At 43.6% G+C, this 27,817-nt stretch overlaps 1 protein-coding gene and 1 long non-coding RNA gene across 5 annotated transcripts in view; one reads left to right on the top strand and one right to left on the bottom strand.

The window, feature by feature from the left end:
- Positions 1-21,473, top strand: part of LOC102566532 (CD99 molecule (Xg blood group)) — a 47,302-nt gene extending 25,829 nt beyond the window's left edge. For all 4 annotated transcript variants that reach the window (XM_019485420.2, XM_019485423.2, XM_019485421.2 and 1 more), the window contains 6 exons: positions 4,584-4,637; positions 7,853-7,909; positions 12,106-12,144; positions 13,117-13,227; positions 14,065-14,121; positions 19,227-21,473. In XM_019485420.2, coding sequence (XP_019340965.1) covers positions 4,584-4,637; positions 7,853-7,909; positions 12,106-12,144; positions 13,117-13,227; positions 14,065-14,121; positions 19,227-19,261 — 353 coding nt within the window. In that variant the 3' untranslated portion in view covers positions 19,262-21,473. The remainder of the gene's footprint in view (positions 1-4,583; positions 4,638-7,852; positions 7,910-12,105; positions 12,145-13,116; positions 13,228-14,064; positions 14,122-19,226) is intronic.
- On the bottom strand, positions 12,942-27,717 carry LOC132247758 (uncharacterized). Its single transcript, XR_009459153.1, has 4 exons — positions 27,542-27,717; positions 16,396-16,484; positions 14,042-14,143; positions 12,942-13,387 (listed from the first exon to the last, which is right to left on the bottom strand). It is a non-coding gene; the product is annotated as an uncharacterized LOC132247758 (long non-coding RNA).
- Between the last annotated feature and the right edge of the window lie 100 nt (positions 27,718-27,817).

Raw genomic sequence — 27,817 nt, 5'->3', positions numbered from 1 at the left:
TTGTGGCTGTGCCTGAACCCTGCCACTTGTTCCCTGCCCTCTACTCCCCACTGTCACCTATTGTCATGCCATCCCCCCACTTACTTTCTGCTGCTCTGCTCCAGGGCATACAGCAGCCCTGGCTCAGTCTGGCCAGGCAGAAGGACTGGCTGGGTCAGGGCTGAAACTGGAACAGAAAGTAAGCAGGGGTGTATGGGGGCAGGCTGGGGACTGGGAGGGGCAGGCACTGGGCAGGGGGACAGGCCGTGAGCTGTACAAGTGGGTCTCCCCTGCACTCACCCTCCTTCACTACCATATAGTTTTCCCCAGCAGTGAGTTGTATCCCCTGCAGCACGAGCTGTCGCAGGCCAGGTTCAGCTCTGGTTTTGGCTTTTGGTCCAGAGACGAAGCCAAAGCTGAGTCACTGCCTTCCTTGGGCTGATACTTGATCCAAGATGAGGGTTTTTATCTCATGTTGTTTGGGGGAGGGAAAAACCCTTTCTTGGATTCAAGTAAATATGATAATAGAAAATAATATTGAAATCTTTGAGATATGGGGCAGATATCTTCCAATGTAGCTGTTGCAGTTTCTGTTCCAAGAAATACATGGTTTAAGGGTGAGATTGATTTTATTTACCTTTTTTTTTGTAGTGTCAAAGCAATGTCCTTAGAATTAGAATGTGAATGTGATTCTTATTTTTTTTTTTTAATTCACATTGGCTAAACTTCAAAATCACCTAAATTCCATTTTTCACATCTTTATTGATGTAAAAGCTTCAAATCAGTTGAACTTCAATGAAATTTACAGTCCCAAAGCAATACGGCACATATGTTTTTAAGAGAAATTCTTCTGGCTCTTCTATTAAGATGCTGGGTTCAAACTACAGAAAACCAGAGAGAAAAAAATTGAGTGGGTGGGGAGTAGGGATGGAGAGGGCCAGTGGATGAGGAAAAAAAACTTTCCTAACTGTAAGAGCAATGGCCAATGAAGGAAGTTGTGGAATACCTTTCACTGAAGTTTTTTGCAAGGCTGGATAGTTCCCATCTTGGATGGATTCACTGTTCCTAAACCTACACCTGTGCTGGGGTTGAACTAAAGGGCCCTAGATGAAGTCATTCCCTGTAACCTCATGATTCTGTCAGTTCAAGCACTTGCAGGTTTTGCAGCAGAGACTTTGGAGTTTGGCTCTGACCTCAGGACTGTGCTCCTTGCTATTCTCATTTTGAAACAAAAATCACTTTTCTCCATTTGCAAGCCTTCAGAAATTGGATTTGTAGATGTTCAGACACACATCAGTCTGCAGATAATTCTTTCAAGGCTCTTGTTGCAAAGAGCATGGATTTTTCTTTTTCTGTTTCCAGTTCCTGTGGGGCCAGGCACCACAAGTAAGAGCAGTGGGGATTCCTATGCTCCTGGTGCTTCTCTTACAAGGAAGAGAAAATGCTGGGTTTGAATTCAGGAGGAAAGAATAGCAAACAAATAATGCTATTGTCAGACATTGACACAAAAGCACTTGGCAGGCCTAACCCATGGTTTCCTGCTGTTGTGTTAGTACATGTAAATATGGCCTCTAATGGCTGCAGGTTAGTTTTCCAAATGGTATAGGATTTGTTGGGTTTGGGATTTGTTTAATGGGCTCACTTTCACTAGATGACCCTAATTGACTATACCTGGGAGATTATTTGATTTGAAAACCTGGCACTCGAGCACTCTCCATAGAAGGAAGAAAAATGCTTGCTGGCAGAACTTTTTAGTGTCAGAAAGCCACGTTCCTTTGTGGGAGAAAGATCTGTTTGCTAAGTCTATTATGTTTTTTTTTTTTTTTCAGGTCAGTAACACAAATAAGCATACAAATGACAATATGTTTGCCACACTTTATCCAGTGAAGTGAAATAGTTTGGCAGATGGTGCCTGCTAACTTCTTAAATTACTCTCCAGGACTTGTGAAACTGCTAGGTTTGAGCATTGCTGACAGCAGTTTTCAAAGGAAGAGGCAGAAATTCTTCTGCTGAAAGATACAAAGGCACAATTCCTGAACAGTACAGCTTTATGTGTTCTTTGTATATGTAGCCACTTTAGGGTCTTTGTGCTTTATATGACCACTATTGTCTCTGCTAAAATGGTTTTAGTCAATTACGTGCCAACGTTTCAGTCTTAAAATTAGCTACTGTTAAGTTGAGAGGGGATGAGGGGAGGAGTAAAAGTGTTGGGTTGAATGATCTTTATGTGAATTTAAGAACATAAGAGTTGCCATTTTTGGGGCCAAACCATAGGTCCATCTTGCCCACTATCCTGTGTCACACAGTAGCAGGAGTGGATGCTGAAAAAGAGAGTGAACTTGGTATGAGCAGGGTTTCTTCATTTCTATTTCACTTGCAGCCTCCAGCATTTAAGGTCTAGGAAGTTCTGATTTGGAGTCTGTACCCCTCACTCCCATGCTCAATAACTACCAGTGCTCCTTTCCTCCAAGAATTTGTCCAATCCTTTTTCAGTCTGGCTAAACTGTCAGCTTCTGCAACATCTGATGGCAATGAGTTCCACACTTTAATTACACGTATGAAAAAGAAATTCCTTTTGTTAGCTTTAAACTTACTACCTACTACAGCAAAAGCCGTGTTATCTGGCACTTTATCAACCGAAAAGCTCCATTTACCGGCATCCGAGGGACGCGGCAAAAGCGAAGCCGGAAGTCCCACTTCCAGTTTCAGCTCCATGAGCCAAGTTCCTCTTTTTCTTCACTTCACTTCTTTGGCCCATGGCACGGGGCAAAGCAGCCTGCATGGGGCCTCCCTCTCTGTTCCCCAGCACACTGACACCAGGGAGTGCCCCAGATGGTGCATATTTGATTAACCGGCATATTTGATTTACCGGCATCCCCCATTCCTGGCGGATGCCGGATAACAGAGCTTTTGCTGTAGTTTCATTTTGTGAATTCATTCATTCTGTGTGAATAAGCCTTCTTAAATTATACCACATAATGACTCTTCAGTCACTGGATATGTATATGTAACTAGGTCTTTCAAAAGACTACAGGACTTGCAGTGCCCAGCATTCCTGCACTTACTTCTTGACCCACTTATGGTTTATTTTTGCCATCTTAAGAACAAAAGACTGGAAGAGACCTCACTGGTCACTGCATTCAATCCTCTGAAGTTGCAGGCAACCATGTCATAAACCTTTTGTCCAACACCCCTCAGTATATATTAAAATATTTTAATTTACATTTTTCTTTTAAAGAACCAAGTCTCTGTTTCTTCCAAATTGCCAGGCAGAGAAGAAATGGTGTTCTTCACAAACTGCACTCTTGTAGAATCTACTGAGTGGGTGGGTTTCATGATGGAGGCCAGTGGTGCTCAACCTCCAGCCCCTCAGTGCTGGGGCTCCCCAGGGTCTAGCATTTTGGTGGTAGGGAAGTAGTGGCAATGTTAATTGCTGTTTCTCTGCTGCCAAATTTCAAGACCCATGGGGAGCACCACAGGCCCAGGTACCCCTGCATGCTAGATCAACAGTCTGCAATGCGGCCAGTGTGCAGGGTCACCCTGCAGCTCAGTCGAAGTATGCTGGTAAGGCTGGGCCAGTGCACTGCCTGATCCAGGCAGGCCAGCAGGGCTTGGAGACTGAGCACCATTAATGTAGGCTTTTTATTCTATAAACACTGTTCTTTGCCTATTGCATGTTGTGTATTTAATACTACATAAATAGTACTTATGATACAATATTCTCTTTAGATCATTTCTAAAGTCATGTGTATTTAAAAGTGGTTGCGTGTTTTGTTGGGGGGGTTGTGTTTGTTTGGGGGGATTGTTGTTTTGGGGGTTTTATGTGTGTGTTATGTGTTTTGGTTTTTGTTGTTGTTAGTTTGCTTTTGGTGGTGGTTGTTTTTTTAGGAGCAAAAAGATAAATGAAAAGTGGCATTTACTATGATGTTATTGCCAGTTTGGTATCCTTTTAATTTTGCCTTTTATTTGGGGGTTGGTTCTGAACAAAAATCTAGGCAAAATGAATAGATTACCTTTCCCCCTTTGGAAAGCCATGGCACTTGAAAGCAGAAGGTGAGGGTGCCATCTTTATGGTAGTGGGCCACATGTGCATAGGGAAGGAGAGGTCACCTTGGTACTGGCAGCTAGGTGGACTGTCTGATCATCCAGCTTGTCATTAGACTGGAAGGGAGGGATGGGGGTATCTCCCTCCAAAGGTGATGGTTAAGTACAATTCGGGGGGAAGGGGGGGATTTGCTTTGAGGCTAGGTGAACTGCTCTTTTTCCTGTGGATACATATCGCAATACATATTGTATTGTGAATGGAGCATTGCAATAGGCAGCATTTATAAGAGGTGCATTCTTTCATTCCCACCTTCTTCATTCTGAATTGGTAATTTTTTTTAATCCATTATTTTGGAAACTTTTCAGCCTGAATCTGTCTGAGTCATAATTGCAGTAGACAGTCAGTAATGAACATAATGGTCAGTACAGGTATACGTGGGAGGCAGACTGGGAATGAAAACCAAGCAGTGCAGGAATAGCATTTTGGGGGTAGGACTATTCAGCTCATTTCTTTTCTTCTCAATCTTGAGGCTTTCTTGTTGTCTTGTATTTGTTAATAGGTGACCCAAGGAAACCTCCTCCTGCTCACCCTGGAGGCACTGGCAATGGTGGTGGTAAGAATTTTTTTGTTAATACTAGAATAGCATTCCTATTTTAGGTTATTGCCATGATACGGCTTTCCATTAAACATTCCATTTTAGGGGTAAGTAATCAGTTCAGGTTTCAATCTCATTGAGTCTTTGTCCTGTACTGAGATTGGCCATAGCTTTGGTAATGCTAATCGGGCTACTGATGGAGTAGATTTGTCTCAAAGCAGATTCTAATAGTTACCAAAAATACTTCTTGCAAAAATACTTCCTTTGTGCTACACCTTGGAGGATGGGAAGAAGCACAAGTATTGGGTAAAACTTTCAGAGAAGCATAGGGCCAAATTTACAAAGTCTGCTTTTGGTGTCTTACTGACAGTGGCATCTTACTGAGTTCAAAATACTAGTCCTGTAGCTCTTGCCTATCCCCATCATTTTGAGTATTCCTAGGTGCTTAAGTTTGTCACTGAGTCTTGACAGCTTTGACTTTTTGAACCCATGACTTTTGGCTAGGCCCTGTCAGGATCTTTGACATAGGCATTTCCTTGCTTACCTTTCCTTCAAGGCCTCATCTAGTAAACCTGCACTGAGTGTGCATTATCCAACACAACACAGTTGACCAAGTGTGGCCAAGTTGTGGTGTCCTATATAGTATAATGTCCATTTATAAAGCACTCGCATTCATTGTGGAGACCTAGGTCCAAGTCTTTTAGCCTGATTTGGAATAGGTATTCTATTGGAATGGGAGTCTAGGTACACAATTTGGGGCAACTCTACTTGGAGTCAAGGCATCTAAAAATATTGCAGTGCTGAGCTCAAGTGGTTTAATAGTCTGAGAGCCATTGCAAGTCAATGGCTTTTAGGCCTATAAGTGACTTCGTTGCATTTAATAAAATTACTCAGGGTTTTGGTCACTGCTTATTTGTGTTGGATTCAGATAAGCCATTAAGAGGAAAAAGAAAATTCCATCTCCATGGCCCTCTGAGGACTTCTGTTAGATTAAATCATCTTATTGAACTGGTTCAGGATGTATCACTATCCTGGTAGAATCTTTTTTCACCAAAAGGCAAGAGGAAAGAGTAGCAGGCAGTTGCAGGTAGTGGGGGGATATCTGAGATTCAGTGAAGGGAATTGCTGGGAGATGTACATATGTTTTGCATGTATTCTCTCTCTCTCTCTCTTCCTAGAAATACTTTAAAGCCAGAGTGAAACAGGATATATTTTCAGCTGGCTTCTGTAGTTTGCATCTCAGAAAAAAAAATATTTCTACTGAACAAATACATTTGACTGGAACCTGAGGCACATAAAAAGAGAGAGAACAAACCTGTTTTCACTTGCCATCTTAGTTTTTTGTTTTTCATTATGGGTCTCTTCCCTCTAGCAGAATGAACACAGTGCTTGGGATCTGTCTGTACTATATTTTGCTATGGACCTACCAAATAAAGTTTCAGTGGGCAGGTTACTAGTCACACAATTGGCATCTTGAACTCATCTGGCCCTGTTGGCCAGATGAATGGTGCGAGGCTGCCCCCCTTGGGCCTATGGACCCCTCCTGCATGTCAGATCCAGTGCATGCAGCACCCATCCGAGGCAGTCTGGAACACATGCTGCATGGGGCACCCACCCTAGACTGGTCAGGGCAGACACAGTGTGCAGCACAGGCCTTGGACTGGCTGGAGCAGGTGGCATAGGTTCCAGACCAGCCAGGACAAACAGTGTGTGGATCAACTCAAGACCAAGAGTAGTATGAGAGGCTGGAAGATGGGGCTCTGCAGGCTGGATTTGACTTGGGCCATATCTTTGACAACCATACTATACAGTATAGTTTCCAAACTGGAACATGGCTAGCCTAGAAAATGATTAAGATGTTTGGAAAATAAACTAGGTGGTCTTTGCTTATGAAAATTGAAAAGCAAGTTACTTTCCTATAATTGTAGTTCCTCTGTATTTCAAGAGCATACTTATTCCACTTGGCTTTACTTTGTCCCTGATTATTTACCATTTTCAGAATAATATTTAAGGTCCTCATGGTGCCATTGTGACCAAACTTGCTAATAAGCTGAAAGATAGTACCCAGGTGAAAATGTTAACCATTAAAATATGGAATCTGCTGTAAGGATTAAAAATATTAACATGTTGTGAATATTGACATTCTCATGAGTGCATTTGAAAATTTAATTGTGGAGAGAGACAAAACTAGTGGAAAAAAATAGTAGTATATTTTTCCTTAAATTAATTGCTAATTGTCTCCTTTTAGACTTGCCTTAATCCTTGTGTCCCAAAGTGCAATACAGTTGTACATCAGAAGTTTCGAAGTCACAGCCACAGATTTTCAGGTGGCCTGTACTCCCTACAGGCTGAAGAAATCTAGAAAGTAGGGCTGTGCAAAATTTTGGCAGCAATTTCATTTTGGAGGTATTTTGGGTCATTTTGGCATCCAAAACACCGAATCTGAATCAAAATAGAAGGCTCTGAAATATCTCTAAAATGAAACATGGTATCCAAAACGTTTTGGAAATGTTTCAGAGAATTTCGGCATTTCAGGGCTGTATGCTGCTGCCCTGCCTCGCGAGACTGCTCTACAGGGAGCAGAGATCTGTGCCTGGGGTCTCCATGCTGCCACTACCCACCCTGCAGTGTTCTGGTGATGTGAGGCTGTGCAGGACGGGCAGTGGCAGCGAGCAGACCCCGGTGCAGATCTTTGCTGCGTGACCTGGCTCCACAGGGAGTGGAGATCCTCTCTGTGGAGCCAGGTTGCTCAGAAGGGACCAGCAGGCTTGCTTGCCACTGCGCTGCTTCCCTGCCCCGCGTGACAGGGATCAGAGATCCGTGTGGGGGTCTCCTCACCTGCATGGAGGACACTAGCCTTCCCCCTTGCCTGGATGAGCTACCCATGGCCCTGTCCTGCTTCCCTCTGGGGCCCTGCAGCCCCTGGCTTCAAACCCCACCCGACTGGGCAGTAGGGCTGTGCGAAGCTTGCAGCCCATTTGAAACGGATTCAGAGAAGATTCGGTGGAGCTGAATCTCTGAAACAGATTCGGCTGAAATGAAACAGGACAGTGATCTGAAACAAGGAAACAAATCAGTGTCCTCTGAAACCAAGTTGAAACACAGCTCTTTCACCCAGCCGTACTAGAAAGGGATTAAGTTACCAAGGAGGACACATCTTAAGTCTTTATTTTTTCCAATTATCATGATAAATCATGAATGTTAATTGAATAACATCCTTATCTTTCTTATAGGAGACTTCAAAGATACAGACTTGTTGGATGGCAGGTCTCCACCAGAAACCAGCGGAGGTAAGATGATATACAATTGTTATGCATACTGACATCTCTTTTAGATGCAGAGGCAGCTATCTTCCAGTGTAGCAGTTTCATGCTTTGATCATCCAAGGAATAGATGATTCAGTGGCGGAACCGCTTTAATTTACAATTTTGTTTGTATTGTCAAAGCAGTATTCATAAAAGTAGGATATGCACGTTGGATAAAATTTAAAATCACCTAAGTTCCATTTTTCACACCTTTAATGACTTAAGTGGCTCACATCTATTGACTTTGAGATTTACACACCCAAATGACTAAGACAAACACACGTTTGTGTGTGTGTGTGTGTGTGTGTGTGTGTGTGTACACATATATGGGCTCAAAATACAGGAAAGTGGGGTGGGGGGAATTCTCAGCAGAAAAAAGTCTTCCTAATTATAAGGACAATAAAGGAAGCTATGGGATATCCTTCACTGCAATTTTTCATGAGGCTGGATAGGTGCCATCTTAAACTGATTCACTGTTTCTAAATCTGCACCTGATTAGAGGGCTCTAGTTGAAGTCATCCCTTCCAACCCTATGATTCTGTCAACTCAAGCACTTCCAGGTTTTGCAGCAGAGACTTGAAGTTTGGCTCTGACATCAGGACTGTGGTCTTTGCTATTACTTTTGTTTTGAAACAATTTTTTGTCCATTTGAAAGCCTTTAGAAATCAAATTTGTAGATGGTCAGACACATGTCCATCTGCAAATAATTCTTTCAAGGCTCTAGTTGCAAAGAGCATAATTTTTTTTTCCTTGTTTCTAGTTGTTGTTAGGTCAGACACCACAACTAAGAGCAGTGAGGATTCTTATGCTCCTGATGCTTCCCTTACCAGGAGGAGGAAGTGTTGGGCTTGAATTCAAAAGGGAACAAGAGCAGGACAGGAACAATGAGGGGAGAAATGTTTTGGGAGGGGCAAATTGACACAGGGGGAATGGGATAGATCAGAGAAATGGCACATTTGTAGAGATCAGGCAAAAAAGTGGTGTCATAAGCATGCAAAGTCCTTTAGAACCTAGAATTGAACCTAGCATTTCTCAGCTACCACTCTGTTGTTGTTATCAGATGCCTCTACAACCTATTAAAAAAGTTAGTTTGTCTTCCCATTCTGGCTGGTTCTCATATAGAATGAAAACTAGCTATTGTTGGGCACTTCTACATGTATACTTTACTGTGCAGTAGACTAACTGTGCCACATAGTGTCACTTCCTACACATGCTCCACAATTAGGGCACAGTAGATCAATTTAATTTACACCAGTGAAGGGTAGTTCCATCAGACATGGGTACTATCCGATGGCCGAGTAAATTAGTGCACTTAAACTAGGGTGCACTGATAAAGATTTTTTGGGCTGATACCAATGGCTGATTATTAATGAGCCATATCAGCCAATACTGATCCGATTGCCGATATGCAGCTCAGTAGCTTGGAGAGCAGTGTCTGCCTAGTAAGTCTGTTGGGGGGGAGGGGGGAGGGGAGAGGGGGGGAAAGGAAGGGTAATGAGGGGGTGCAGATCGAGGCCCCTGCAGTGAGGGAGGGAGTGGGGCTGAGGCAAGGTTGGGCATGGGCAGGGTAGGGCTCAGGATGGAGCTGTGTGGCTCATCCAGGGGCTGTGAGGGGGTCTTCCATGGCTATGTGCACCCTGAAGGGAGCCATGGGGGGGGGGAGTGCCCCCTGGATCTGTGCCACTGCCACCCGCCCCAAGTACAGCCCCAGCCCACCCTTCTCCACTGGTCACGGCCCCAGCCCACAGAAGCTGCCTGCCCTTGCCCTGCTCATAGATCCAGAGGGCATGTGCCCCCCCTTTCCCCATGGCTCCCCAGGGATACATGTAGCTGCAGGATCTTCCCCCCTGCACTCCCCAGACGAGCTGTTCATGGTTCTGTCCTGTGCCCCAGCCCCGCTCCCTCCCTCACTGCAGGGGCTTCCATCTGCACCCCCATGCCTCTTCCCTCCCCGTACCCCTTCTCCCACACCGATTTACTAGCCAGACACTGCTCTCCAAGCTGCCAGGCAGTCCATGTGCAAGCTGCAGCTGTGTGCATGCAAGCAACACATACTGGCAACATTATCGGCCTCGTCAGCCAAAAAAAGCTAATGGCCAATAATGTCAATTTTCCTTCTATCAGTGCCACTACAATATGGACCGATGTATTGGTGCACCTCTAACTTTAAACACATGTGTAGTTGGTGACATCGGGATTGGTTTATTCTGGGTCAAATTGTACCGGAGTTTACTCAGTTAGTGTAACTGCATGTGTAAATGCACCCACTATCTATTAGTTTTGGTTCAAATGACACAGGTCTATAGTAGATTTAATTGTTTGAACCCTGCTGACAAACCATGAAGTTTCAGTTCTGCTGTATAGATACTTTGTAGTTTTTAAAATGCCATTGGAAATTTAACATTATTTTAACACAATTTTGTCTGCAGTATTGTAAAGCAACTTCTCAAATGAGAAAAAGCCAGAATGCAGACTGTATTTATCACAGTGCACAGATAATTTTTATGCTACTTTGCAGGGTGGAGTCTAATCTTATTTAAAGTATGGGAAAGGTAGTGCAGTAGGAATGAATCGGAGTTTGTAGTAAGGAAGTTAGTGATCAATCCCATTTCTTATTTGTGGTGGATGCTGAAATATATATAACGCAAGAATGGTTTCATGGGGCACATCCAGATGCGTGCACGTGTGTTTTGCAGCGTCTCAAAGTCCTTTGAGATGCTGCAAGAGGCACATGCAGAAATGAGAAAATGTGCCCTGTGCTGCAAATTTGCAGCGTAGGGGCAAAATTAGACCCCTAAATATCCAAGGGGTTAAAAAAAATAAATAAATCAGTGGAAAAAAGTGGGGCAGGGCACGGTCCCAGACTGTGCCCCGAGGCAACCAGAGGCTGCGTCCTCCACAGGGATGCTCTGGTAGCAGCCAGAGCACCTCTGTGGCTGGCCCTCACCCTGGTGCTGAAGCACTCTGCCTGCCCATGCAGGACAGGCAGTATGCCAGCTGCAGGGAGTAGGACCTGGGCTTCTGCTGGTAAGTAGAGGGGGGCGGGGGGCTGGAGAAGTGGGGAGGGGACCATGGGGGGACCCCTGCCAGCTCCCCCAGCCCCTGATCCCTGCCTCACCCAGCCCCACCCCCTGCCTGCCCCCATTACTGCTCTGCCTTGTCCCAGCCTCCCAAGCCCCCCTGATCCCTGCCACACCTGGCCCCAGCCCTCCAAGCCCCCCATTGCTGCCCCTCTGGACTCCAGCATCCCGACAATTAAAATAAAACACCCCCCACCCCGCACTCACTGGCAGTAGTTGCTGCCATCGGGGTCACTGGGGCCTACCCCCAAACAGCACGGGGCCAGGTGACAGCAACAGCAGCCCCAGCCTGGGCCCCGTTGCCCCTCTCTGCACCATGCTGCATTGGGGGGGGGGGGGGGGGGGGGGCTATGCCAGAAGCCTCCAAAGAACCCCCTGCCCCTGCTACTCCCGGTGAGTAGAGGCTGCTTTTTTTAAGTGCTGAATGCTGGGGGTACAAGCAGGAGATGGGGCCAGGCAGGACAGCCATTGGAGGATCTGGGGGAGTGGGCAGGGGGGGGACTGCAGGAGCTGGTGGGGGATGGGGCTAGGCAGGGCAGCAATCCAGGGAGCTAAGGAAGCAAGCAGGGGTGGGCCATGTGGGCTCTACAGGGGGGCTGGTAGCCCCTGCAGGGACCATTTGGCCCCTGTGGGGGGGCTGTGGCCTCTCTGGGGGCAGCAAAACATATAGGTATTTAGAATTCACTTTTATTATCCCTGATCCCTTCCCCACCAGGCCCAATCCCCACAAGCCCTCCAATCCCTTCCCTGCCCAGCCCTTCCCTGTATTCAAAGTGCTTTTTACAAAAACAAAGGCTGCTGGGCTCAGGTGGACCTTTGGCCTTTTATGTTGCATATGTACAAAGTTCAGTTTTCAGTTACAAGGTAGCTAAATTTATAGTTGTATCAACAATCTTTAATAGTAGCATATTTTGATTTCGGCATTTCTTAAGTTTTGATTAGTTAACTTTTCAACTTTAAATGTTCTTTTAATATTTTGTAGCCTTTTTTATTGTATTCTCTCTAAAAGTTGCATCAGCAGGTGAACTGTAATATTGCATTTAACTTGGATGCAAGGGAATTGTGGTAGGGCTGTTTTCTGAAACTATTATATTCTTTCAGGGGAAAGTGACAAAAAAAAGAGCAATGGAGACACTGAGGGTAAGTGCACAGATTTTCATATAGACTGCATCTGTGCATAATCTTTTAATGTCTTTATGTTTCAGAAGTTTACTTTTTAAACATTTTTCCAAATAAGGTACTCCTTTTCTGTCTGCCATATTAATTTGTAATGTTGTCCTAATAAATTCTGACAGTGCTCTCAACATTTAGCGTTTTTATTTCGGGGTTTGCCCTTGCAACTGTTTCACTTAGCAGATGAATGATAAGTAGAGATCCCATTTTTCCCTGATTTAAAAAAAAAAACAGAATTCTGTGATAAAACAGGTTTTTCTACAGTGAACCCTTTCCCCCAACACTGATTAACTGTGATGTCCCTGCATTGACCCTGCCTTTCATGTCTGATTGGCGGAGAGGGATGGGACCACATTTCAGGCAGCCCTCTCTACCAATCAGTGACAGAGAGAGGAGAGGGTGGCCACCATCTTAGCTTCTTCCCTTTGTGCTGGTGACTCTCCCCTCCCCTGGCTGGCTGCTGCAGCAGCATAAAAACCACTGGCTCCCACTGGGGAGCCATCATTATATTTTCAGTAAGTTTTTTTGTTTTTTGTTTTCCTTTTCTGGCAGTTATGAAGATTCTCTGTAAAAACACAAATTCCACTTTTTCCATGGCAAACATTTCTAGGATCCCTGGTGATAAGCTGTTCAAACCAATATTCATGTCATGATATTTATAATGTTTATTGATGTCTTTTTGCTCTATGAATATAGTTCATATTATACCAGTTGCCACAAAAGCATGTGCCCATGTTCTTTAACAGTGGAGACTGGTGAAAAAATCAGTTCTCAAATTTATATTTGAGTTTTGCAAAATCTGTGAAAACAGGACAATTGATTGCTCCATTATTTTCAAATGTCATATTTACATGTTTGAAATACTTGAAAACATTCAAAGTATTTATGCTCTTTGAGAATATGGAAGTTCTGTTTTTAAAATGAAAAAAATGTTCACAGCTTCTCAAGGAGTAGTACCAGGAATCATAAGTGCTGTGGTCGTGGCAGTAGTTGGAGCAGTGTCTAGCTTCATTGCATACCAAAAGAAGAAACTCTGTTTCAAATCAAGTGGTAAGTGTTGTTTTCTGTGAATTTGTTGTAGCTTTCAGACAAGAATGTAAAAGTGAATTGAATACAGTGGATAGTTTTAATGGCCCAGTGTACTGGTAATATAAGTTTTATGTGAGGCTAAGATTTGTCTATCCAAGAGTTTGTTGCCCAAAAGTAGACCCTTGAAGGAAAGAGAAAGGGTTTAAAGTCAGAAAAAAAATGTTTTTAAGTCATAAACTGTACTTTTCCAAACATTTCTAAAAAAATTTCTCGGCCCAAAGAGTTACTGTAAGACCGTTCAAACACTTGAAAATAGTAGATTTGAAGGGATAGAGGGTGAGCATCAGTCTGTTGCGTAAAGGAAGCTGTCTTGCAACTCTTCCTGGGAAATCTCTGCTATGGCGTTATTGCATCATTTACCATGGCCATGATACTCTACTGTGTTAATAACATAGGTGGCCATTTTAAGGTGTTTGTCGTCTTCCTGCTGTTTCCTAGTTCCTGCTTGCCCTTTCCTCCTAAACAAAGGATAGGAAGGCCCAGGCACAAGAAAAATCATGTAGTACAAAATGTTAAAAACTATTTGTAAGGACAGAAGTGCTATCACTTGGTCATGCATACCGTGAACTCTTGGCAACTAGTATGCAAGAGAAAATTTGCTAGAGTACTGTCACTTTGATACCTAGGCAATATAAAGAGAGTGAAGTTGTCTTCTCATTGGCCAAGCCATCTCTTAGTTGCTTTGAACCAAAGCATCTCTAGCTTCTCTCAGATTAGCTTTTGTATCTGCTCTGATCCAATTTTGGGGGAAATGGAAGAAATACAAATGCCTTACCATAGTTGTGTTTTGTATCACAGGCGATCAAGAGAATGTTAACATGGAGAGTCATCAAGGAGCTCAAGCAGAACCACCTGGTAAGATGAAGGATCTGGAGAGCTGAACAGACTTTTAGTAGGGATTAAAGTGAAAGTGAAATAGCATCAAAGCAACTAATCTATGAGAGGCTTTTTTTGCATTGTCTTTTTTTGTAATCAAATGTATTTAACTGCATGACCAAGTAATTCTGAAATAAAACAAGGTTTAAGATTCAATAACCCAGTACATTTGGTAAGTGATGAAATCAAAAGAAATGTAATAGCTCTGCTGTCTGCCTTTTTTTCTTCCCCTTTTTGGTAGTTGGAGGAAATATTAAAGGAAATATGAAGGGGGCAAGGTTTCACTCTGTTAAGAAAATACTAAGCATGGGATAGAATAATTTCATGCATAAATACAGACTGGAGAATGATTGGCTAGGTTGCAGTACTGCAGAGATTGAGTTAGGGCTTTTGGTGGACCATAAACTGACTATGAGCTGATAGTGTGCTCTTGCAGTAAAGAAAGCTGATTGGGGGGCGGGAGGGGTGCTTGTTGTATTACAATATAATACAGGGTTACCTGCAAATCAAGGGAAGTGATTCTTCTACTCTATTTGGCACTAGTGAGGCCTGAACTGGAGTACTGTGTTCAGTTTTGGGCCTTATACTTCAATAAAGATTTGGACAGATTGGAAAGAGTTCAGTGGAGAGTGGCAAAAATGATTAGAAGCTTGGGAAGCATGACTTATGAGGAAAAGCTGAAAGAACTAGGTTATTTAGGGTGCCAGTACAGGTTACCTTTACAACATGGCTGCCCCGTGTCAGAACCTCAGGTAAGGGGGAAGGGCAGGAGGGACCTGGGGAAAAGCAGCCCCTCACTCACACCGTGGCCAGCGCCCTGCGCTGCAGCCGCTCGCAGCCTTCCTGGGGCTGCCTGTGCCTGCTCCAGACAGCCCCATGCAGGCTGTGAGCTGCTGCAGCAGGGACTGCCAGCCACAGGGCGGGCGAGAGGCCACTTTTCCCACCCCCGTGCTCAGCTTTTCCCTGGGTTCCTTCCCAGTGCAGAGGAAAGTGGCCCCTCCCCCGCCCTCTGGCCGGCGCTCCCTGCTGCAGCCACTCGCAGCCCATGCGGGGTTATCCTGAGCAGGCACAGGCAGCCCCACATGGGCTGTGAGCAGCTGCAGCGTGGGGCGCCGGGCACGGGGCAGGCAAGGGGCCACTTTTCCCCCCTCCGCACTCAGCGCCACACTGTAACCCGACCCCACTGCCAGCCTGGGCCCTGTGCCGGTTCTGGGCTCACTCATTGGGGCTGTGTGTGGTGATGGCAGCTGCGGCCCCCCCCACTTGCTGCACTGGGCAGGGTTTGCCACTGCCGCCTGTGGGCTGCCCAGCACATGAGATCTGGGCAGGCAACAGCAGCCAACACTGCCTGGTGTGGCAAGTAGTGGGGCTGCAGCTGCTGCCGCCAACAGGCAAGCCCAGAGCCGGGTCAACTTCCCCCTCTCCCTGCTGGTGCAGCCCAGCCTGGCTCCACAGACCCCTGCCAGCCTATGCCATGCTTTGGGCCCCACTGGTCCTGGCCCTGGGACATTGGTCCCAAGACATTGGTCCCAAGATGGTGACCAGGGGACGGGGCACCTCTTAAGGGGCAGGGCTACCCATGCGACCCTCGACAGCCTGCCAGAACTGGGTAAGCGGCCCTCCGTCCAAAATAATTGCCCGCCCCAGGTTAAAGTATAATGCCTTCTCAGATCTGCACAACTGTGACTTGCCTCTAAAGGCCTAGCAAGCATGGGTGTGGACAGGAGCCAGGACTTTGCTCCCCCTCTGGAGTGGGAGAGGAGGGAGGAGAGTGGCAGGCAGATAAACCATCCTGAGGGCCTTGATTTCCCTCAGTCTGCAGCTAGCTGGAGCCAGTGGAAGAAGAAAAGTCTTTGAAATAAAAACTGCTTGAAGTGAACAGGTAGAGAAATAAAGAGAAAGAAGTTTGGAAAAAAGAAATATATATTACACATACATACATAACTATATTATTATATAGATATAATATACATTATATCTATATCTAGCTATATATTTCTGTATATAATTACCTTTTTTCATTCCTTTTTCTTTACTTCTGTCCCCTACCCGTTCACTTCAAACATTTTTTTTTCACCAAGGCTTTTCCCCTCCCACCCACAGCTTCAGCTGGCTGACTATGTTTACATATATGTAAAAGGATCAAACTCTTGTATGTGTTTCACTGAATTGAAACTGTGTTGGGGTGGGGGTTAGGTTAGCACTCAAAACAGAGCAGAGCTGAGAGCCAGCATGCTTACTAAATGCACTTACTTCAGCATGGGTCCAGTTTGCAGCCAGCCTGGTGGATTCTGTTCTCTGGCTCATTCTCTTCATGCAGGTAAGTAGTAGGATTGCTGTTGCTGTTTGCAAAGGGGAGATAGAGCAAGTAACAAACTGGTGAGCTGCATGTGGGTGCTCAGAGTCATCCAAGTTTGCTGAGCTCCTCGCCTCTGGAGCTGGAGGGAGTACTGGCTTTGGGCCGCACCACTCTCTGGGGCAGTAGAGTTTAGGAAGGTTGAAAGTTTGCCCATGGAGCAAAGGAGTGGGAATGGCGCATCCTGAGATGCTGGAGGAATGAAAATAGAGCCTTTTATCTCCCCAGAGCAAACTAACAATACCCTGGAATGACCTGGGTAAAATGAATCAAAGATAACCCTCATTTGAATTGGTATAACTTCAAAATGTTTAGAGGGTACTTAGCACAGGTTAACACTCTTTAATGGGTGAATGATTTTCTTTTAATTACCTTTTTACTATGGTTTAAAGGTAAACTGTAACTCTACTTTTAGGTGGGAAAATTTGACAACATTCTCACAGGCAAGTTAAGGAAGTATGGGTTGGATAAATGGAGTGGTAGCTGAAGAGAAAACTGGCTAGATCATTGGGCTCAGAGGGTAGTAGTCAATGTGTAGTTGGCAGCCAGTATCAAGTGGAGTGCCCCAGGGGTTGGTCCTGGGACCAGTTTTGTTCATATCTTCATCAGTGACCTGGAAGATGGCATAGAGTGGCCCTCAGCAAGTTTGCAGATGACACCATGCTGGAGGGATAGGGTTACCCAGGAGGTACGCGTACCACTGGCAGAGGGTACGCAGGTACCCCAACACACTCTCTCTCTCGCCCTCTTTTCCTCTCAAAACTATGGCAAAAAATTTAGTGCACCACATATTGCACTGTGCTTTACATTTCCCAGTAATAATTTGGCATGCACTGGGTTCAGCCCTCCTAGCTTTGGCCTACATCACCTCTATCCCAGGTACATACTTGAGTTGTGCACCCCTGGTGTAAAAGGTGGCAACCATATCCACACCAGGTCAGACATCTGTCATATCACGGCCATATATACACAGCCCTTCCAGCATATGGCACACATTAGTCTGTAAATATAAAATCCCCTGGAAAATTGAGTGTTGGGGTACTTAATAAAATTTTCAGAAGTTAGGGTATACTTGCTACTTAAAAGGTTGAGAAACATTGGACTAGATGATCTTGTGAGGTCCCTTCCAGTCTTAGTTTTCTATGATCCTATGATTGTGTGTGTGTGTGTGTGTGTGTGTGTATAGATATATCTATAGATATACAGATATGTAGATATTGGTTATTATAATAGAAATTGTGAACCTAAGGGATGCAGAACTGCTGTCTTGAGTGGAAGGAAGTGAATACAGGAGCATCATTTGCTACAGTGTGTGTATTATGGTTCCAACTTGGGAGCCTGACTGAAATCTTAGTTACGCTCTCTAACATTGGAGAAAAATATTTCTCAAGTACTGGCACCAATAAAATGTTAGCAGTCACTGGAAAGAGAGAGAATTGCATAAGAACCAGCTGGAGGCAGGGTAGACTGGTCTGACTGGCATATTGTTGTTCAGGACAGAGAATCTTTTATAAAAGGGAAAAGGAAGCATCAAACAACAAACTTGCTTCTGGTCGCTAGGAGAGAGAGCTGATTATGAAGAGCTTTTAGTGCAGTGCAGACATGGATGCTTTAAAGTGTTTTGACTACGGCAACTGCTGAGTACTTGCCCAGATAGGAAATCTGACTCCAGGAACCCTTGGACTTACTTAGATTGGAGAATTATTGAAGAGCTGTGGGAGGTAACTGGGGGAAGCAAAGTTGGTTTCTGTCCCTTTTACCCCCTCTGATTGGTCAGCGAAAGAATTAGTGCGGCAGATCCTGCCAGGTATTGATGCTTGTAGAGAATCTGAAGGCATGATATTTTTTGGATTATTTTAAGAGCATTACGTAGCAATATAAATTAGGCATAACTCTGTGTCCTGCTATGTACCTCATTTCAAAACTGGCATCAGAGTGGAACTAAGCCTCTTACTCTCCTTTACCCAGTCTTAAAGTTACATATCTTATAGCTCTAAAGAAGTTAAATTTCCCTAAAAGATTATTTTAAGGCCCTTCAAGACCTCCTTTTTTTTATTCCTGTGATGCATTATAAATCTAGCAAGCAGGTAACATTTCTGTCCTCAATTACTTTGTGGAAGCAAAGTGCAGAAAGTTCAGAATAAACTAATCCCATCAGTCTGACATAAATGGGCCTGTTCAAACAGTGCTGGAAAACTTGGATAACTATATGTTATGGGCAGAATAGATTAAACTTTAGCCAAATGTTTTGGACTCGCGAGAGGCGAGACAAAAAGCATAAGCAATTGCTTTATTTTTAAATAGGGTAAAACTAAATCCTGAATATACTTAAATATGACTCTTTTCTTACAGATGCAAAAAAAATGCATCCCAGCCAAACAGCAACCCAGTAGCCCTGTTTTTATACAAACCTTGTAACTGTATGTTTTGGCAATCACTGGGTTGCAAGGGAAGTTCTTAGTAGCTCTGTAGAACCTAACTGCAAAGGCAAATCAAGTAGCTAGTCATATCTTCTAATAATTGTGCCTCTAAGACATTTATTGGTGCAAAAATGCAGGCACCACTTTTCTGCTAAGCAGTTTTTTTCCTCTCGGGTCAAACATCAAGCAACCCGAATATTTCCAGCAATATGAAGTGTCCCTTTGTAAAAGAAGTATTGTTCTAAATGTTTAATTCCTGTGTATTTCCAGAATACTAATATTAGTGTGCGTGTCTCCTTTTTTTTCAGTTCAGCGTACTCTTCTGAAGGAAGATGCAAGATAAAGTGAAGATCAAAAAAACTGGATAGAGAACCTTCATATCTTCCTGAAAAAAACCCCAAATTGTAAACAGCAGGATTTGGAGTTGCAAAATTGCATGAAAAAAAGATGTTGTCCTGTTGACACATCTTTGGAAGAAAGAGAGACTATTTAAAATACCTGAGTGTATTTTCTTTGGTTAGCCCTGTGAAGCCCACAGATATTTGGCCTTAATGACAGCTGAAATACTTTGTGCCTTTTTAAAATTCTGACCTCTGCCTTTGTGATTGATTAGAGTTGTGTGTCTTGGAAATGTTGTAGATATCTTTTTCCTTATTTCACCAAAAGTCTGTTAATATATCATTGCTTTGAAACAATGCTACTATAGTGCCATATTTCTTAGCATCTTATACAAGCTGAATGTACCAATGAAGGTGGGCTCATGACTGCTTGAGAATGAAAATCTACTAAATATTACATCTTGTGGGCACCTGAATGCAAAGTATTGCATAGGTAGATGGATTGTATGACATATAACATGATAGTCTTTGTGTACATGTGTGTGTATGGGGATGTTTTGACAATGATATTTTCCACGCACCTAAATGCTTCAGCAAGCAGGAAGGGAGATGTCTGTATTGGTCAACTCTGAGGCAGTAATGTTTCCTTTGTTGTCTGTCTGGTACAGATTCTTAGAAAATCCAAATTCATTTCAGCTCCTACAGATCCCTCCATCTCTTTTTGTTGTTTTACTTATCCCATAAAGCTTAAGCAGAGCTGGTTAAAAACAGGAAAATCCTGATTTGCAAATTGGAATAGTAATTTGGTTTCTCTTCTTGTGAAAATTATGACTGACTAGCATTTTCATTTATACTCATTGAAATCATGAACAGGTTATTAAATCATTTTTGTATTTGGAGGACTTGAGTCATTGTTGGAAGACAGAAACAATACCCCTACTTCAGTGATAACTACATAATCTGGATAAATAATAGTAACATTAACATAGCAATTAAAATTAGGATTTTAGAAAACTACACTCTGTTATTCAACGAATCCTTCTAAATAGGACATTTGAAGAACTCAAATGAATTAATCAAGAACTTGGAAACAGAAACAAAATGCCAGAAGCTGATTCTGCCGTTTACAGCGTTTTGAGACTTCTGCGCTTACGAGCCCTCAAAAGCATTCCACCCGAGCACAGCCAACTTTTTCCGTGCTGTCTGTCAGAGTAATGGAGATTTGTAACTGTTGTTTGTTGCAAGAAACCTATAGGAGACTTTGATTCAAGTGAAACATCTGAATAAATATGTTTTACTTTTTGTGCAGTTTTCCAAAATACTGTGCCAGTAATACTGCATCAAGTACTACGTGACACTTTGAAATGCAGTACTTCATGCAGCAAACTGATGAACCTGCTTTATATAATTTTTATCATTTGGAGTAGAACACATTTCTTTACTACTAAAACTTTGAAATATTAGGAGCCTAACCCATTTCAGAGACCTTCTTGTGCATACATGGTAGCAAGTTCGATATAGAGCTTTACATGAATCTAATGTTTTAATTATGGAAATCGGTGGGAAACTAGTTTTTCCCTATTTACTTTTTAGATAAATGTAAAAAAATATTTTAAGTGCATCAACAATGGAAAATTACTATTATGTAGGTGAGATTCTTAGCCTGTAAATCTCTAAGCAAATGAAATCACTTTGTTTACCTTCAGTAAACTTGTTTCATATGTGCATTGCCAAGTGTTAATCAAAGTGAAAAATACCAGTAGCCATTTTTGGATTTTTTTTTTTTTAAAGCTTCCAACTAATTAGTTTTGAATACTCCTTTAATTTTGCAATTTGTCAAAAAATGAGGTCATTTAAAAAGTCAGACTATCAACAATGTGACTTTTTAATAAACAAGTCAAAGTATTGAGTAAATGGACTCCTCCTTTCTCTTATTGTGTCTGGCTGTTCCAGGGGAGAGGGGGATGGAGAAAGGGAGGAACCAAAGTTTGGAGCAAGAGTGGAGGTGAGCACTGTGGTTTGGAGAAGAGATCTTATCTCTGCACAGATAACTGGATTTTATTTGTGCTGAATGTTTTCTTTCTTGGTAGTGTTAGACTGATCACAGTTGTAGCTGTGATGGTCCAGAAATTATGTGAGAAGCAAAGATGTTTTGGAGGTAATCTTATTGAACTAACTGTATGTTTGGAATAAAGTCGGACAAGGTTTTAAATGCAAGACCTTTTCATCTGTTTTCTTTTTAAAAGATTGGTGGCTCCTACACTGCTAGTAAAAATAGACAGGGAAGCAAGCAATGACACAGATGAACAGCATTTATAGGTTTCTTCAACTTTTACAGTCTTAGTGATGAGGGAATTCTGATTAATGGTAATCTTTGCAATGATACCTGTATCATTTTTAATAAAGAGTTCATCAAAAGTGAAATGAGAGAATAACACAAGTGTTTCCAAGTGATACTGCTTTCAGAATAACAAACATACTGAGCACCTTGGCATAGGGTGCTGCGAACCATTAAGTGAGATTTGAGCAGAGTGAACACTATCATTCATTTCCCCCACCCTCCCCCTGTCCCTCCCTGCCCCCTTCTTAAGCCTGAATCATACATGGGTGAATGGACATGACTGTCTTAATACTGATGTCAACAGCCCTGTTCAGTTCTGTAGTTGCTTTGTTTGTGGCTCCATAGACTGCAAAATATGTAACAGTGAATGAGTGTGGCAATTTACATCGTAATGTTGTGGCTGGCCCTGCTGTTGAGGGGACCTAAAAGCTGAAACAAGACACTTACTCTGCTGATACTATCGTTATGTGCCTCAGTATGCCATCCTGAGTATGAGAGCGAGATCTGGTAATCAGACTTTCTGAAGAAAATCTGTTTTGTGTAAGCAAGGAGCTTATATTGGCCTGTATTAGCTGCCTACAGAGAGGAATAGCAAGTTCTACCTATTTTGAGTTGGAACAGAAACTTTGATCTTGAACATGACATTTAAAAGCACCACATTCCTTTCTCCCTCTCCTCATTTGACCATTTTGTCATATTCTCTAATTAAATCCTCTAATTTCTATGAGTTGTTTTCAGCCCAATGAACCAGGATGACGACGTCTGCCTACCTTGCTGTCTCCTAGTCAAAACAACTGCCACTTTAATGGTGAAACATGCATTGAATATTGCAACAACATTTTTAATTCTTAGAGAACAAACAAATCCCTAATGGAAACTTGGACTGAGGAAACTTGGAAAAACCCTCCCTTCTACTCCTAAACTCTTCACTTTCATGCTGAAGGGATTCCCTCAAGGCAGCTACTGGGCTATTTTTTATTCCCAGTTTTCTTGTTGTTTAGTATATTACTGCCTTTCCACAATACATGTTAATCCCTGTCCTTCTGATATTTTAAAAAACATCTCAGAATCTCTTGCTTCATCGCCTATGTACTTATCAGAGTTGTATAACATCAAAAGGGAAATGTTAGCCAGTCAATCTGCCATGCTTTAACAATCTGTAAAAAAAAAAACAAAAACAAAACAAAAAAACCCCTACAAATATTGCACAGAGCTTTTCCAACGCCGACGTGCTGAATGCTTGTTACCCCATTATTGTATACAAGGATTTGTAAGCATAAGGGTAAGAATGTTTTCCTTGTATTCTATTTTTACAATAGATCATACCCAGTTAAGATGTTTTTGGAATGCTAAATTCATTTTTGAGGTAAATTTCTAAGTTAACTTGGGCTAATCAATAACACTAAATTTATATATTTGATATTGGTAGTTGAAGAGATGTTGTAGCTGTTATGATCCAGATCATAGGAATGATTGTCTGTTGCATATTAATTAAATCTTTTATTGGACTGGCATGTAGTAGGTTCAATAAAAGTTATTCACATATCCTTTTCTCGCAAATTTTGATTTTTACAACACCAGCAGTTGGTATCCTTCTTGTTGAATTGCTTTAGGTAGCATCCTAAATGTGGGTCATTCAAAAGACACTGTGGAGAATGAATATAGTAAAAAGACAAGGAAGTAAGTAGATGTGAAACACAAACTATAGGAAAGGTAGGAAAGTAATGAAGGAAAGAGAAAATAATACAGAAATACTACGTCAAGAAACTGAGAATGAAGAGACAAATAACAGAGAAAAGAGAAGACTTTACCCCAACTAAGAAATGTGGAAAATTAAGTTTAAACGTGTGCATACCAAATTCAGACTGCAGTAATTAGAAAAATACTTTGAGATTCACAAGTAGAAAAATACAAAGAACTTTGTATTTCACCATTCTAAAAAGTTGCTACGGCTTTTAATGTAAAAATTGCCAAAAGGAATAATTGTGTATGTCTGCATGCATGTGCACCTGTGCATATACTAGTGAGCCAAATTCAAATACTATTGCAACATGTTTTTTCTCGAAACACCTTTCGCTGTCTTCAATATGTACATTGTGTTTAGTCCTAGAGGCACACCCTGTAATTTATACCTCCAAATTTCATCTGAATCCAAGGGGGATCCTTTTTTAGGATGCTTTATATGTTCACAGCATTGTACACACCATCCCTAATAAATAGGTAGGCTAGGGGGGAGGGGGAATGCATCCTTTTCCCATCTCACTGTGTCATGATGATAGTCACATGCCTAAAAAAACCTCAACAGGCATGTCCACACATACAAGCATGTGCGCTTGCAGCAGTGCAAATTTGAACTGGGGCTTTTTGCCTCAGCGCACATGCTTTGACATGTACTTTGTTGTGGAGCAAATTGTGCCGCTTGGGGCAAAATAACCCTGCCTGGCCCCTTCTGGATCTGCAGCCAGGGGGAGCTAGAGCCTGGGGCCTGCACCTGTGCTATTCCCATCAGTATAAAAAGCTGCCCTGTCCTGGCCCCAGCAATATAAAAACCTGCCCTGGCCATCTGCTCAGGGTTACTTGCCCTCAGGAGCTTCTGGGAAGTCTGTATTCCACCCTCATCCCATGAGCCACTGGGGACCTCAGCTGGCAGCTCCTCCATGGAGCCATTGCCACGGGTGTGTATGTGGCAAGCTTCATGGACACCTGGGCTCCTACCCCTTTTGCGGGCAGAGGGAGACCCTGGCGCACATGGCCCTCGAGTGCGCCAGGCTGCAGCCCCTCCACCGCCACCTCCAGAACCTCTTGAGGTTCTGGTTGAATTTCATCCCCCAACTTTTTGTCTTTGGTCACCCCATTTGCAGCCCCACCAAGTCCCAGAACCTCCTGGTCAACCTCCTCCTGGCCAAGTGGGCCCTGTACTTGACCAGGAAGGAGGCTCTAGCCAGGAAAGTGCCCAGAGACTGTGGGGCCGCTTTCCTCTCCCTTGTCTGTGCACGTTTCCAGGCAGAGCACTAGTGGGTGGCATCCACTGGCTCCTTGGATGCCTTTGCGGACCAGTGGGTGTGGCCCGGGGGGCTGCCCTCCAACGAACTTCTTTTCACATTTTGAACTTATAACCCCCACATCACTCCTACCCTTTTCTTCCTTCGTCTCCCCAGCCAAAAGAAAATTAGTTGTATCTTTCAAACTTTGGACCCACACAGTAGTGAGGGCTATTAGGTAACTAGGTGGGCCTTAAAGCCCACAATCTCTGGAAGATACAAATAGACAAGAGCTTCTGTGGCCCAGCCAATTGGTCCCTGGGGACACTAGCCCTTTGTGTCAGCTAGACTGTTGAAGTAGCATCCCAAATTCACTTTTTAAAATACCCCAAAATCCACATTATTACATAATTAGAACAAAAGAGAGAGAAAAAGGGGGATTGATCAGATGGGCAATGTTTTATTGCTATATTTACAATGTAAAAGAAATTTGGAAGCCCATCAGTGTCTCTAGCATCATAATAAAATAAATCCTAAATATCTATGTTTTAATGTTTGCTTTAGGTTTCCTTATCACATGGTGGGTGTGTGATGTGGGGTTTGCAGGATGGGGTGGGAAGGGGGTGGGGGGATGTGGGTGGGTGTGGAGGGATGTGGTGGGGTGTGAGTCAGTGTGTGGGTAGGTGTGGGGGGGACTGTGGGTGTGGGAGCTGCTTAGGAGGGGTGGGTTCCCTGCATGAATGCCACATGCTCTTGGCAGCTGGCAGGGCACAGCAGTGCTGGTGGTGGCAGGAGCGTGGCAGCGGTGGTAAGCAGGGAGCTCCCGCAGATGTCACCAGCACTGTCAGCAATGTGGGGGGTGGCAAGCGGCGACCACTCACAGGCACCGCCAATAGTGCCGGCGGCGCCTTTTCTGAGGGGGTGTACCACTACGCTCAGGGGGTGCATGTGCACCCGTGTGCACCCCTATGCATTGCCAATAGTCCCCTGCTCCCCACAGGGCAGAACTCCCCCCCACAGCACATAGACTACCCTGCCTGCAGGGTCCCAGGCCCCCCCCAGGGGCTACAGCTCTACCCATGCCCCACCCCCTCTGGTCAGCAGCCCTCTCCTCATTGCCCTGCTCCAGAGGCTGGAGATGAGCAGGAGAACAAGCAGAAGACTGGAGAGAATATGGGAACAAGCAGAAGGCTTGTTCCCCCACCCCCAACCCCATTGGTTCCCCCAGCTCCCCATTCATTCCCCTGCTCCCCTTTCATTCCCCCACCTCCGTTCATTCCCTCTGCCCCCATTTGTTCCCCCCTGCCCCTGTTCATTCACCCAGTTCCCCATTCATTCCCCTGTCCCCCATTCATCCCCCCCATCTCCTGTTCATTCCCCCCACCCTCTGTTCTTTCCCTGAGCTGCCCACTTGCTCTCCCTGCCCTGCCACACTCACCAGCAGTAGCAGAGAACAAGCAGGAGGCTGGAGAGAGTAGGAGAAGTCTCCAGCTTATCTCCAGGGACTTGCCTTCAGCCCCCAGCTCCTTCCCCTGTTTGTCTCCAGCCTCAAGTGGCTGGAGACAGCAGGGGAATGAGCAGGAGGCTGGAGACAGGCCCTGGAGACATTCTCCTGTTCTCTCCAGCCCCTGCTCCTTCCCCTGCTTTCTCCAGCCTCCCCACACCAGAGCGTCTCTGTGGAGGACTGAGCCTCCGGTTGCCTCAGGGCATGGTCTGGGACTGTGCCCTATCCCGTTTTTTCCCCCCGGGGTTTTGTTTGATCCCTGGATGGGATCTAATTCTGCTCCCCCGCTGCAAATTTGCAGCAGGGGGAACATTTTTTTTGTTTGAGATGCTGCAAAAGGCACGTGCGGGCTCATCTAGACATGCCCAACATGTTAGTGACAGAGATGGGTGTAAGACTTGGGACTTCTAGCATTGTGCCTATTCTTCCACACTGTACAACAGAGCACCTATGAAAATGGGGATAAAACCAAATGTCACATTTGCTTGTGTTCCTACTTGGTGAAAGAAATGAGGTGCGTGGATCCATAATAATTTTATCACATGGTAAAAGAAACTATATACTAGTACAAAGTGAGAGTTGATATAGAGCACATAGAAAAGATTCCTACCAGGAAAATAGCTGTTTTGATGTAAAACTTTTACGTTTCTCTGATTTGCCTGTGCCTGCCTCAGATTGTCTGTTACTCAGATGTGCTAAATTCTATGTTACCTTCAGGGTGATTTCATCATTAAAATCAGGTTTAGACATTTTCATATGCCTCATGTATACACTAGTCTGAAAAGAGACATTCAAATATTTTATGACAATTGCTTGAGTCCCAGTGTAATCTTTTTGTTGAAATAAAAAATATCTTCAACTGCTTAAAACTAAATGTCAGTAATCTTCTTAGGTCTGATGACTAGGCCTGACGAGAAATAACATGTTTATCTGTCTTAGCCAGAGTAGGTTGACAATAATTTTCATAGCTTTTGCTAGAACAAAATCTATTCATTCATTTTTTCTAAAATCTATTCATTCATTTTATTTTTTATGCTGCTCTCTCCAAACAGACTCAGAGCAGGTTACCAAAAAGTAGATAAAATAAGAAAACAATAATAAATAATTCTCACTAAAATACCTGTTCAACATGTTCCTTATTTTACTTGTGCAGTTCCCAAAAATTAGACCCTTACCGCTTTCAGCGCAGAGCATCATATTAACAGACTTATTACAATAAACAGACTACTTTTTAATCCTAAATGTATCTCTATATTCTATTTATATTTAATCTCCTGGTCAGTGGAAGATGAACACAGGGATAGCTACAACCTGTTTGTTTTTTTTAGTTTTCTCTGCTCTAACACTGCTTACTCCTGGATTAGAAATCCAGCCATGCTTTCCTTTCTTGCTGATTATGATTTAGCAGCCTAAATATGACCGTAAAAATAGCCCATAAGCCCAAGAAAAGAATACTTACTATAGGTTGCTGAGTATGCTTTTGTAAAATCACTCTCCTGGGATGGAGTATGTTTGACTGCAGCAGCACACCCAACTCTGCAGGCGAGGTTTGAAAATAAGGTATCTTGGTTTGGGAGAGGAGTGCAGTTGATAGCACAGTAGTTCTTATAGTCCTGTTTTCTCATTAGTTGTTTGGAGGAGTTGACCTGCCATCTTTGTAAGTGGATGATCTTATTAAGCAAATTTCTTGCTGGGGAGGAGCCGTGAATGTACAGATTTACATGTTCACAACTGT

This window comes from Alligator mississippiensis, chromosome 1 (assembly GCF_030867095.1).
Source record: "Alligator mississippiensis isolate rAllMis1 chromosome 1, rAllMis1, whole genome shotgun sequence".
NCBI classification, from domain to species: Eukaryota; Metazoa; Chordata; order Crocodylia; family Alligatoridae; genus Alligator; species Alligator mississippiensis.
Note: the sequence above shows the minus strand (reverse complement) of the source record. Positions and strands in the feature narration are given on the sequence as shown.